Source organism: Tinamus guttatus, unplaced genomic scaffold (assembly GCF_059628265.1).
Source record: "Tinamus guttatus ecotype Peru unplaced genomic scaffold, ASM5962826v1 Tinamus_guttatus_pri_ptg001527l, whole genome shotgun sequence".
Classification (NCBI taxonomy): domain Eukaryota; kingdom Metazoa; phylum Chordata; class Aves; order Tinamiformes; family Tinamidae; genus Tinamus; species Tinamus guttatus.
Genome location: NW_028290061.1, coordinates 13619 through 27778, shown reverse-complemented (window position 1 = coordinate 27778; position 14160 = coordinate 13619). Strand labels below are relative to the sequence as shown.

The following is a 14160-nucleotide window of genomic DNA, read 5'->3' as shown; positions in this document are numbered from 1 at the left end:
GACACTGGGAATCCCTAAGGGACATGGGGACCCCTTGGGGACACTGGGGACCCCCAAGGACACAGGGACATCCCTTTGGGGACACTGGGAATCCCTAAGGGACATGGGGACCCCTTGGGGACACTGGGGACCCCCAAGGACACAGGGACATCCTCTTGGGGACACTGGGAATCCCTAAGGGACATGGGGACACCCCTGGGGACATTGGTATCCCAAAGGGACATGGGGATATCCCTGGGGACCCTCAAGGGACATGGGGACCCCTCTGGGGACATTGGGAATCCCTAAGGGACATGGGGACCCCTTGGGGACATCCCTGGGGACACTGGGGACTCCCAAGGGACACGGGGACATCCCCTTGGGGACCCTGGGGACCCTCAAGGGACATGGGGACCCCCCCGGGGACATTGGGAATCCCTAAGGGACATGGGGACCCCCCTGGAGACATCTCTGGGGACCCTGGGGACTCCCAAGGGACACGGGGACCTTTCTGGGGACATTGGGAATCCCTAAGGGACATGGGGACCCCTTGGGGACATCCCTGGGGACACTGGGGACTCCCAAGGGACATGGGGACATCCCCTTGGGGACCCCCCCCCGGGGACACTGGAGACCCCCAAGGGACATGGTGACATCCCCCTGGGGACACTGCGAACCCCCAAGGGACATGGGGACCCCCCCAGGGACATCCTTGGGGACACCGGGAATCCCTAAGGGACACGGGGACCCCCCTGGGGACATTGGGACCCCCTAAGGGACATGGGGACCCCCCCAGGGACATCCCCTTGAGGACACTGGGGACCCCCCCGGGGACATTGGGACCCCTTAAGGGACAAGGGGACCCTCCTGGGGACATGGGGACCCCCCTGGGGACACCAGGAATCCCTAAGGGACACGGGGACATCCCCTTGGGGACACTCCTGGGGACACTGGAGACCCCCAAGGGACATGGGGACCCCCCCAGGGACTCCCCTGGGGACACCAGGAATCCCTAAGGGACACGGGGACATCCCCTTGGGGACACTGGGACTCCCCTCTATGGACACCGGGACCCCCCTGGGGACACCTTTTGGAGATAGGGACCCGCTGGGGACATCCCTGGGGACACGGGGACCCGCCGGGAGCCGTGCGGGTGTTGCGCAGGGCCCTGCGGGTGTTGCAGCGGGTGTTGCAGTGGGGCTGTGCGGGTGTTGCAGAGGGGCCATGCGGCTGTTGCGTCAGACCGTGGGGGTGTTGGGGCAGGGCTGTGCGGGTGTCGCGTGGGGACGGAAGGCTGTTGCGGTGGGACTGTGCGGGTGTTGTGGTGAATGTTGCACCAGGCCGTGCGGGTGTTGCACTGGGCCACGCGGGTGTTGCACTGGACCGTGCGGGTGTTGCGGCAGGGCTGTGTGCATATTGCGCAGGGCCACATGGGTATTGTGGCGGGTGTTGCGCGGGGTTGTGCGGGTGTCACGTGGGCCCATGCGGGTGTTGCAGCGGGGCCGTGCGGGTGTTGTGGCGGCGCCGTGCGGGTGTCGCAGCGGTGCTGTGTGGGTATTGCGGTGGGGCCGTGCGGGTGTTGCGCAGGGTCATGAGGGTGTTGCATGTGACCGTGCAGGTGTTGTGGCGGGTGTTGCACCAGGCCGTGCGGTGTTGCACTGGGCCGTGCAGGTGTTGCGGTGGTGTCGCGTGGGTGTTGCGGCGGCGCCGTGCGGGTGGTGCGTGGGGCTGTGAGGGTGTTACAGCAGGCGTTGCACTGTGCCGTGTGGGTGTTGCGGTTGTGTTGTGCGGGACCGTGCGGGTGTTGTGGCGGGTGTAGCGCGGGTGTTGTGGCGGGTGTAGCGCGGGTGTTGCGGCAGGTGTTGCACCAGGCCACGCAGGTGTTGCACTGGGCCGTGCAGGTGTTGCAGCGGGTGTTGTGGTGGGGCCGTGCAGGTGTTGCGGTGGTGTCGCGCAGGGCCGTGCGGGTGTTGCACGGGGTCATGCGGGTGTTGCGGCGGGGCCGTGCGGGTGTCGCGTGGGGCTGTGCGGGTGTTGCGGCGGGGCCGTGCGGGTGTTGTGGCGGGTGTTGCGGCAGGTGTTGCACCAGGCCACGCAGGTGTTGCACTGGGCCATGCAGGTGTTGCAGCGGGTGTTGTGGTGGGGCCGTGCGGGTGTTGCACGGGGTCATGTGGGTGTTGCGGCGGGGCCGTGCAGGTGTTGTGTGGGGCCGTGCGGGTGTCGCGCAGGACTGTGCGGGTGTCACAACAGGGCCGTGCGGCTGTTGCACGGGGTCATGTGGGTGTCGCGGCGGGGCCGTGTGGGTGTCGCGCAGGACCACGCGGGTGTCACAACAGGGCCGTGCGGGTGTCGCGCGGCTGTTGCGGCGGTACCTTGACGGCGTTGTGGAAGACGCTGCGGCGCTGCAGCAGCCAGGCCGAGCGCTTGATGGCGGCGGCGGTGGCCGGGAAGGACAAGCGCTCGGGGGCCGCCCCGGTGACGCCCAGCGCCAGCGACGAGCTCCACTGCGGGTTCAGGAAGTCCAGGTGTACCTGCGGGGGCGGCACCGCGACGGCGGCACCGCGGCAACGTCACGGCGACGGGGCCGCCGGGACAGCGTCAACGCGACGCGTGACAACGCGACATGTCACCGTGACAACGTCACCGCAACGGGGCCGCCGTGACAGAGTCAACGCGACGGCGTCACCGTGATAACATCACAGGGTATTCCGGTCATGCCCGGGCACATGCGGGTGACGCGTGCGGGTGACATCTGGGTGTCAGGGTGACATGAGCGCATCCCGGTCATGTCTGGGCATGTGGGTGACGCGCACGGGTGACATCCAGGTGTCAGGGTGACATTAGGGTATTCCGGTCACACCTGGGCACATGCTGACACGCGCGGGTGACACGTGCGGGTGACATCCAGGTGTCAGGGTGACACGAGCGCATCCCGGTCATGCCTAGTCATGCGGGTGACGCGTGTGGGTGACGCGTGCGGGTGAAATCCAGACATAAGGGTGACATTAGGGTATTCCGGTCATGCCCGGGCACATGGTGATGTGTGCGGGTGACACGTGCGGGTGACATGCAGGTGTCAGGGTGACACGAGCGCATTCCAGTCATGCCCGGGCATGCGGGTGACGCGTGCGGGTGACGCATGTGGGTGACATCCGGGTGTCAGGATGACATTAGGGTATTCCGGTCATGCCTGGGCACATGGTGACGCGTGTGGGTGACACGTGCGGGTGACATCCGGGTGTCAGGGTGACACAAGTGCATCCCGGTCATGCCCGGGCATGCAGGTGACGCATGCGGGTGACGCATGTGGGTGACACCCGGGATGACATTAGGGTATTCCGGTCCTGCCCGGGCACATGGTGATGCGTGCGGGTGACACATGCGGGTGACATCCAGGTGTCAGGGTGACACGAGCGCATCCCGGTCATATCGGGGCATGCGGGTGACGCGTGCGGGTGACATCCAGGTGTCAGGGTGACACGCGCACATCCCGCTCATGCCCGGGCATGCGGGTGACGCATGCGGGTGACGCGTGCGGGTGACATGCAGGTGTCAGCGTGACACGAGTGCATCCCGCTCATGCCCGGGCACATGGTGATGCGTGCGGGTGACACGTGTGGGTGACGCGTGCGGGTGACATCCAGGTGTCACGGTGACACGAGCGCATCTCGGTCATGCCCAGGCATGCGGGTGACACGGTCCGGTGACACATCTGGGTGACATCCAGGTGTCAGTGTGACACGAGCGCAACCTGGTCATGCCCGGGCACATGGTGACGCGTGCGGGTGACGCGTGTGGGTGACGCGTGTGGGTGACGCGTGCAGGTGACATCCAGGTGTCAGGGTGACACGAGCACACCCTGGTCATGTGGGTGACGCGTGCGGGTGACGCGTGCGGGTTACATCAGGGTGTCAGGGTGACATGAGCGCATCCCGGTCATGCTCGGGCATGCGGGTGACGCGTGCGGGTGACACGTGCGGGTGACATCCAGGTGTCAGGGTGACACGAGCGCATCCCGGTCATGTCTGGGCATGCAGGTGACACGTTCGGGTGACGCGTGCGGGTGACATCCAGGTGTCAGGGTGACACGAGCGCATCCCGCTCATGCCCGGGCATGCGGGTGACGCATGCGGGTGACGCATGTGGGTGACATCCGGATGTCAGGATGACATTAGGGTATTCCGGTCATGCCCGGGCACATGGTGATGTGTGCGGGTGACACGTGCGGGTGAAATCCGGGTGTCAGGGTGACACAAGCGCATCCCGGTCATGCCCGGGCATGCAGGTGACACGTTCGGGTGACGCGTGCGGGTGACATCCAGGTGTCAGGGTGACACGAGCGCATCCCGATCATGTCTGGGCGTGAGGGTGACGCGTACGGGTGACATGTGCGGGTGACATCCAGGTGTCAGGCTGACATGCGCACATCCTGGTCATGCCCAGTCATGCGGGTGACACGTGCGGGTGACACGTGCGGGTGACATCCAGGTGTCAGGGTGACATGCGCGCATCCCGGTCATGCCCGGGCACGCGGGTGACACGTGCGGGTGACGCGCGCGGGTGACGCGCTCCGGCGCGGCGGTACCTGGAACAGGTGTCCCGGCGGCAGCGGCTGGCCCACCACCACGATGCCCTGGTTGTAGCTGGCCACGCGCGTCGCCGTCAGGTTGCCGTTGGACAGCTGGATGTTCTTGCCGTGGCTCTCCAGGAACGTCATGGGCAAGCGCGGAGCCGCCTCCGCCTGTAGCGGCCACACGGACACGGATACGGACATGGATACGGATACGGACATGGATACGGATATGGACACGGATACGGACATGGATACGGACACGGATACGGACACGGATATGGATACGGATACGGACATGGATACGGACAGGGACACGGACACGGACATGGATACGGAAAGGGACACGGATACGGACATGGATACGGACATGGATACGGACACGGATACGGACAGGGACATGGATACGGATATGGATACGGATATGGATACGGATATGGACACGGATACGGACATGGATACGGATACGGACACGGATACGGACACGGATACGGACACAGATATGGATACAGACATGGATACGGACAGGGACACGGATACGGACATGGATACGGATACGGACATGGATATGGATACGGACACAGATACGGACACGGATATGGATACGGACATGGATACGGACATGGATACGGATACAGATACGGATACGGACAGGGACACGGACACAGACACGGATACGGATACAGATACAGACACAGACAAGGACATAGACATGGACACGGATACGGATATGGATATGGATACGGATACAGACACGGATACGGACACGGATATGAATACAGATATGGACAGGGACGTGGACACGGAGAGGGATACGGATAGGGATACAGATATGGACATGGATACGGACACAGACAAGGATTTGGACATGGACACGGACAGGGACAGGGACATGGACACAGGCAGGGATATGGGGACAGGGACATGGACATGGATATGGACAGGGACAAGGACAGGGACACGGACACAGACAAGGATACAGACGCGGACATGGACACAGACAATGACAGGGACAGGGACATGGATATGGATACAGACAGGGACAAGGACATGGACATGGATACGGATGGGGACAGGGACACGGATACGGATATGGATAGGGACAGGGACACAGACAGGGATATGGACACAGACATGGACATAGGGACAGGGACACAGAGATGGATACGGATACGGATGGGGACAGGGACAGGGATACAGATATGCACAGGGATTTGGACATGGCCAGGGATATGGACAGGGACACAGACATGGATGTGGATACAGACAGGGACAGGGACATGGATATGGATGGGGACATGGACAGGGACACGGACATGGATATGGATATGCACAGGGATTTGGACGTGGCCAGGGATATGGACAGGAACAGGGACACAGATATGGATACGGATACGGACAAGGACAGGAACACAGACAGGGATACGGACACGGACAGGGATACAGACACGGACATGGATATGGATAGGGACAGGGACACAGACATGGATACGGATAAGGACACAGATATGGACATGGATACAGACAGGGGCAGGGAAACGGACATGGATATGGACAGGGACATGGATACGGACACGGATCCAGACACAGACTTGGGGGGTCCCCGCAGCCCCACTGGTCTATATGGGGCCCCAGGGTTACCCTATGGCTCTATAGGGGCCCAGTGTCACCCCATGGTGCTATATAGGGGCTCAGTGTCACCCTATAGCTCTATATAGGGGCTCAGTGTCACCCTGCGGCTCTATAGGAGTTCAGTGTCACCCTATGGGGGCTCAGTGCCATGCTATGGCTCTATAGGGACTCAGCGTCACCCTGCAGTGCTACAGGGGGCTCATTGTCACCCTATGGGGGCTCAGTGTCACCCCATGGTGCTATATGGACTCAGTATCACTCCACGGCGCTATAGGGGCTCAGTGTCACCCTGTGGGGGCTCAGTGTCACCCTAAGGCTCTATATAGGGGCTCAGTGTCACCCTATGGCACTATAGGGACTCAGCGTCACCCTATGGGGGCTCAGGGTCACCCTGCGGCTCTATAGCAGCTCAGTGTCACCCTATGGGGGCTCAGTGTCACCCTATGGGGCTATATAGGGGCTCAGTGTCACCCCATGGCTCTACAGGGGCTCAGTGTCACCCTATGGGGGTCAGTGTCACTCTGCGGCTCTATAGGGAATCAGTGTCACCCTATGGGGGCTCAGTGTCACCCTATGGGGGCTCAGCGTCACCCCATGGTGCTGTAGGGGCTCAGTGTCACCCTCTGGCTCTATATAGGGGCTCAGCGTCACCCTGCGGCTCTATAGGGGCTCAGTGTCACCCTATGGGGGTTCAGTGTCACCCTATGGCTCTATAGGGGTTCAGCGTCACCCTATGGCGCTACAGGGGCTCAGTGTCACACTATGGGGGCTCAGTGTCACCCCATGGCTCTATAGGGGCTCAGTGTCACCCCATGGGGCTACAGGGGCTCAGTGTCACCCTATGGGGGCTCAGCGTCACCCCATGGTGCTGTAGGGGCTCAGTGTCACCCTATGTGGGCTCAGTGTCACCCTGAAGCGCTACAGGGGCTCAATGTCACCCTATGGCTCTACAGGGGCTCAGTGTCACCCTATCGCTCTATAGGGGTTCAGTGTCACCCTATCGCTCTATAGGGGCTCAGTGTCACCCTATAGCTCTATAGGGGCTCAGCATCACCCCATGGCGCTACAGGGGCTCAGTGTCACCCTATGGCTCTACAGGGGCTCAGTGTCACCCCATGGTGCTATAGGAGCTCAGTGTCACCCTATCGCTCTATAGGGGCTCAGTGTCACCCTATGGCTCTATATAGGGGCTCAGAGTCACCCTATGGCTCTATAGGGGCTCAGTGTCACCCTATGGGGGTTCAGTGTCACCCCATGGCACTATAGGGCCTCAGTGTCACCCTATGTGGGCTCAGTGTCACCCTGAAGCGCTACAGGGGCTCAATGTCACCCTATGGCTCTACAGGGGCTCAGTGTCACCCCATGGTGCTATAGGAGCTCAGTGTCACCCTATCGCTCTATAGGGGCTCGGTGTCACCCTATGGCTCTATAGGGGCTCAGTGTCACCCCATGGCGCTACAGGGGCTCAGTGTCACCCTATGTGGGCTCAGTGTCACCCTGCAGTGCTACGGGGGCTCAATGTCACCCTATGGCGCTACAGGGGCTCAGTGTCACCCCATGGTGCTATAGGAGCTCAGTGTCACCCTATGGCTCTATAGGGGCTCAGTGTCACCCTATGGGGGTTCAGTGTCACCCTATGGCTCTATAGGGGCTCAGCGTCACCCTATGTGGGCTCAGCGTCACCCCTTGGCGCTACAGGCGCTCCGCGTCACCCCGCGGCGCTCGGGGCCGTCCCGGGGACTCACGGGGACGTCACCGTCGCCGTCGCCGTCGCCGTCGGCCTCGTCGCGGGCGGCCGCGCTCACGATGGACACGGCCGTCACCCGCCCGTACAGGTCGAGCGCCGCGAACGCGTTCTGGGGACGGGGCACCGCGTCACCCGCGGGGCGGGGACGGCGCCCCGGGCTCCGCCCACCAGCCCCAAGCTCCTCCCACCGGGGGGTGACGTCATCCCTGGGCTCCTCCCACCAGCCCCAAGCTCCTCCCACTGGGGGGTGTCAGCCCCAGGCTCCTCCCACAAGGGGATGTCAGCCCCAAGCCCCTCCCACCAGGGGGTCATGTCACCCTCAGGCTCCTCCCACCAAGGAGGTGACATCACCCCCCAAGCTCCTCCCACCGGGGGTGACGTCACCCCCCCGGCTCCTCCCACCGGGGGGGGTGTCAGCCCCAGGCTCCTCCCACAAGGTGGTGACGTCACCCTCCGGGGTCCTCCCACAAGAGGGTGTCAGCCCCAAGCCCCTCCCACCAGGGGGTCATGTCACCCCCAGGCTCCTCCCACAAGGGGATGTCAGCCCCAAGCCCCTCCCACCAGGGGGTCATGTCACCCTCAGGCTCCTCCCACCAAGGAGGTGACATCACCCCCCAGGCTCCTCCCACCAGGGGGTGACGTCACCCCTGGACTCCTCCCATAAGGAGGTGTCACCCCCGGGCTCCTCCCACAAGGTCGTGATGTCACCCCCAGGCTCCTCCCACCGGGGGGCCTGACGTCACCCCAAGCTCCTCCCACAACGGGGTGTCACCCCCAAGCTCCTCCCACTAGGGGATGTCACCCCCCCAGGCTCCTCCCACCGGGAGGCTGACGTCATCCCCAGGCCCCTCCCACCAGGGGGTGATGTCACCCCCAGGCTCCTCCCACAGGGGAATGACATCACCCCCAGGCTCCTCCTACAAGGAGGTGATGTCACCCCCCGGGCTCCTCCCACTGGGGGAGTGTCAGCTCCAAACTCCTCCCATAAGGAGGTGGCATCACCCCAGGCTCCTCCCACAGGGGAATGACATCACCCCCAGGCTCCTCCCACAAGGGGGGGGGGTGAGCTCAGCGGGCTTGGTGACATCACCGCCAGGCTCCTCCCAGCAGGATATGACATCAGCAAACTCGCTGACATCACAACTCGGCCCCTCCCACGCAAGGTGGGGGCGTAGCGCACAGGTGACATCACAGCCGGTGATGACGTCACAGCAGCTGATGACGTCACAGCACGCTGGCAGGTCCCAGCAGGGTGACCTGGTGGCTGTCCCAGCGCACGGTGACGTCACAGCGGCTGTCCCCAGGCGGTGACGTCACCGCGCAGTGACCTGGCATCTGTCCCCATGTGATGACGTCATCGCATGGTGACCTGCCATCTGTCCCCATCCTGGTCCCCGTGTGGTGACGTCACCATACGGTGACCTGGCATCTGTCCCCATGCGATGACGTCACAGTGTGGGGACCTGGCATCTGTCCCCATCCCCATGCAGTGACGTCATCGCATGGTGACCTGGCGCCTGTCCCCGTCTCTGTCCCCATGCAGTGACGTCACCGCGCAGTGACCTGGCATCTGTCCCCATGCGGTGACGTCACCGCGCGGTGACCTGGCGTCTGTCCCCATGCGATGACGTCATCGCATGGTGACTTGGCACCTGTCCCCGTCCCCATGCGATGACGTCACCGCGCGGTGACCTGGCGCCTGTCCCCATCCCCATGTGATGACATCACCACGCAGTGACCTGGCATCTGTCCCCATTCCGGTCCCTGTGCGGTGACGTCACCATACAGTGACCTGGCATCTGTCCCCATGCGGTGACGTCACCGCGGGGTGACCTGGCATCTGTCCCCATCCTGGTCCCCGTGCGGTGACGTCACCATACAGTGACCTGGCATCTGTCCCCATGCGATGACGTCACAGTGTGGGGACCTGGCATCTGTCCCCATCCCCATGCAGTGACGTCATCACATGGTGACCTGGCGCCTGTCCCCGTCTCTGTCCCCATGCGGTGACGTCACCGCGCGGTGACCTGGCATCTGTCCCCATGCATTGACGTCACCGCATGGTGACCTGGCGCCTGTCCCCATCCCCATGTGATGACATCATCATGCAGTGACCTGGCATCTGTCCCCATGCGGTGACGTCACCACGGGGTGACCTGGCATCTGTCCCCATGCGGTGACGTCACCGCATGGTGACCTGGCGCCCATCCACGTCCCCGTCCCCATGCAGTGATGTCACCACATAGTGACCTGGCACCTGTCCCCGTCCCTGTCCCCATGCGATGACGTCACCGCGTGGTGACCTGGTGCCAGTCCCCATCCCCATGTGATGACATCATCATGCAGTGACCTGGCATCTGTCCCCATGCGGTGACGTCACCACGGGGTGACCTGGCATCTGTCCCCATTCCGGTCCCCATGTGGTGACGTCACCATACAGTGACCTGGCATCTGTCCCCACGCAGTGACGTCACCGCGGGGTGACCTGGCATCTGTCCCCATCCCCATGTGGTGACGTCACCACGCAGTGACCTGGCATCTGTCCCCATGCGGTGACGTCACCACGGGGTGACCTGGCATCTGTCCCCATGCGGTGACGTCACCGCATGGTGACCTGGCGCCCATCCACGTCCCCGTCCCCATGCAGTGATGTCACCACATGGTGACCTGGCATCTGTCCCCGTCCCTGTCCCCATGCGGTGACGTCACCGCGCGGTGACCTGGCGCCTGTCCCCATCCCCAAGCAGTGACGTCACCGCATGGTGACCCAACGCCCACCCTCACGCGGTGACGTCACCGCGTGGTCACCGGGCACCTGTTCCCGCCCCTGTCCCCGTGCAGTGACGTCACCGCATGGTCACCAGGCACCTGTCCCTGCCCCCATGCGGTGACGTCACCGCGCGGTGACCTGGTGCCTGTCCCCATCCCCATGTGATGACATCACCACGCAGTGACCTGGCATCTGTCCCCATGCGGTGACGTCACCGCGCGGTGACCTGGCATCTGTCCCCATGCGGTGACGTCACCGCATGGTGACCTGGCATCTGTCCCCGTCCCTGTCCCCATGCGATGACGTCACCGCGCGGTGACCTGGCGCCTGTCCCCATCCCCATGTGATGACATCATCATGCAGTGACCTGGCATCTGTCCCCATGCGGTGACGTCACCACGGGGTGACCTGGCATCTGTCCCCGTCCCTGTCCCCATGCGGTGACGTCACCGTGCGGTGACCTGGCATCTGTCCCCATGCGATGACGTCACCGCGCGGTGACCTGGCGCCTGTCCCCATCCCCATGTGATGACATCACCACGCAGTGACCTGGCATCTGTCCCCATGCGGTGACGTCACCGCGCGGTGACCTGGCATCTGTCCCCATGCGGTGACGTCACCGCATGGTGACCTGGCATCTGTCCCCGTCCCTGTCCCCATGCGATGACGTCACCGCGCGGTGACCTGGCGCCTGTCCCCATCCCCATGTGATGACATCATCATGCAGTGACCTGGCATCTGTCCCCATGCGGTGACGTCACCACGGGGTGACCTGGCATCTGTCCCCGTCCCTGTCCCCATGCGGTGACGTCACCGTGCGGTGACCTGGCATCTGTCCCCATGCGATGACGTCACCGCGCGGTGACCTGGCGCCTGTCCCCATCCCCATGTGATGACATCACCACGCAGTGACCTGGCATCTGTCCCCATGCGGTGACGTCACCGCATGGTGACCTGGCGCCTGTCCCCGTCCCTGTGCAGTGACGTCACCGCGTGGTCCCCGGTCCCCGCGCGGTGACGTCACCGCATGGTCCCCGGTCCCCGTCCCTGTCCCCATGCGGTGACGTCACCGTGCGATGACCTGGCGCCTGTCCCCGTCCCCGCGCGGTGACGTCACCGCGCGGTCCCCGTCCCCGTCCCCGTCCCCGTCCCCGCGCGGCGCCGTCCCCGTGTCCCCACCTTGGCGACGCCGGTGGCCGCAGGTCCCATGTCCTCGCCGTCCACCAGGATGTGCATGGAGTCGTCGGCGCAGCGCTTCACCCCCACGCGGTTCCCCACCTGCGGCGGCACCCGGCGTCACCCGGTGTCACCCGGCGTCACCCGGTGCCACCCGGTGTCAGCTGGCATCACCCGGCGTCACCCGGCGTCACCCGGTGCCACCCGCCGCTGCCCTGGCGACACCCGGCGACACCCAGACCCCTCCAGGGACACCCAGGGCCTCCCTGGGGACACCTGGGGACACCCAGACCCCTCCAGGGACCCCCCCGTGTCCCCACAGACACCCCAGGGGACCCCAAAGGACCCCCAGGGACACCCTGTGTCCCCCCCCGCCAGGCAGCACTCAGACCCCCCCAGGGACCCCTCGATGTCCCCAAGACCCCCCAGGGTCCCCCGTGGGTGTCACCCTGCCCCCCCCGTCCCCCCCCTCACCGCCAGCCTCCCCAGGTCCCCCCATGTCCCCAATGTCCCCTCCATGTCCCCCCATGTCCCCATGTCCCCCCATGTCCCCATGTCCCCATGTCCCCCATGTCCCCTCCATGTCCCCATGTCCCCTCCATGTCCCCCCATGTCCCCGTGTCCCCCCCATGTCCCCCCCCATGTCCCGCCCTCACCGCCAGCCTCCCCAGGTCCCCATGTCCCCATGTCCCCCCCATGTCCCCCATGTCCCCCCCCGTCCCCCATGTCCCCCCCATGTCCCCCCTCACCGCCAGCCTCCCCATGTCCCCCCATGTCCCCATGTCCCCCATGTCCCCATGTCCCCATGTCCCCCCATGTCCCCATGTCCCCGTGTCCCCCCATGTCCCCCCCATGTCCCCCCTGTGTCCCCCCCCTCACCGCCAGCCTCCCCAGGTCCACTCCGTAGTTGTGTCCCCATGTCCCCATGTCCCCCATGTCCCTCCATGTCCCCCCCATGTCCCCATGTCCCCCCCATGTCCCCCCTTCACCGCCAGCCTCCCCATGTCCCCCCATGTCCCCCATGTCCCCTCCATGTCCCCATGTCCCCATGTCCCCCCCATGTCCCCTCATGTCCCCATGTCCCCCATGTCCCCTCCATGTCCCCATGTCCCCCCATGTCCCCATGTCCCCATGTCCCCCCCATGTCCCCCATGTCCCCCCCTCACCGCCAGCCTCCCCAGGTCCACTCCATAGTTGTGTCCCCATGTCCCCATGTCCTCCCCATGTCCCCCCATGTCCCCATGTCCCCCCCATGTCCCCCCCTCACCGCCAGCCTCCCCAGGTCCACTCCATAGTTGTGTCCCCATGTCCCCATGTCCTCCCCATGTCCCCCCATGTCCCCATGTCCCCCCCATGTCCCCCCCTCACCGCCAGCCTCCCCAGGTCCACTCCGTAGTTGTGTCCCCATGTCCCCCCCATGTCCCCCATGTCCCCATGTCCCCCCATGTCCCCTCCATGTCCCCCCATGTCCCCCATGTCCCCATGTCCCCCATGTCCCCGTGTCCCCCCCATATCCCCATGTCCCCATGTCCCCATGTCCCCCCCATGTCCCCCATGTCCCCATGTCCCCCCATGTCCCCCCATGTCCCCCCCTCACCGCCAGCCTCCCCAGGTCCACTCCGTAGTTGTGTCCCCATGTCCCCATGTCCCCATGTCCCCCCCTCACCGCCAGCCTCCCCAGGTCCACTCCGTAGTTGTGTCCCCATGTCCCCATGTCCCCCCTGTCCCCCCCCCTCACCGCCAGCCTCCCCAGGTCCACTCCGTAGTTGTGTCCCCATGTCCCCATGTCCCCCCGTGTCCCCATGTCCCCATGTCCCCCCCCGTCCCCCCCCCTCACCGCCAGCCTCCCCAGGTCCACTCCGTAGTTGTGTCCCCATGTCCCCCATGTCCCCATGTCCCCATGTCCCCATGTCCCCCCTCACCGCCAGCCTCCCCAGGTCCACTCCGTAGTTGTGTCCCCATGTCCCCCCCATGTCCCCATGTCCCCCCACGTCCCCCCATGTCCCCCATGTCCCCCCCATGTCCCCATGTCCCCCCTCACCGCCAGCCTCCCCAGGTCCACTCCGTAGTTGTGTCTCGCCATCCGCCCCCCCCGCCGCACCTCGGCCCCCGCCACCACCCACGTGGGGCGCGCGGGGGGGTCGAGCAGGGAGGCGGGCAGCGCGGGGGGGGCGGGGGGGCCCTGCCCGGGGGGCGGGGCCGTGAGCCCCACCCGCACCGAGCCCGCCCAGCGCGGGTCCAGCGCCTCGATGCGCACCTGGGGGCGGGGCCTCGTCAGGGGGCGGG

The 14160-nt window shown here is 64.9% G+C and overlaps 1 protein-coding gene across 1 annotated transcript in view; it reads right to left on the bottom strand.

The window, feature by feature from the left end:
- The window catches only part of LOC148590267 (neuralized-like protein 4), a 43319-nt gene that overhangs the window by 16591 nt on the left and 12568 nt on the right, over positions 1–14160 (bottom strand). The window contains 5 exon segments of the mRNA XM_088539249.1: positions 2352–2510; positions 4565–4720; positions 7927–8037; positions 11878–11976; positions 13916–14131. Of these exon segments, the coding sequence (XP_088395375.1) occupies positions 2352–2510; positions 4565–4720; positions 7927–8037; positions 11878–11976; positions 13916–14131 (741 nt within the window).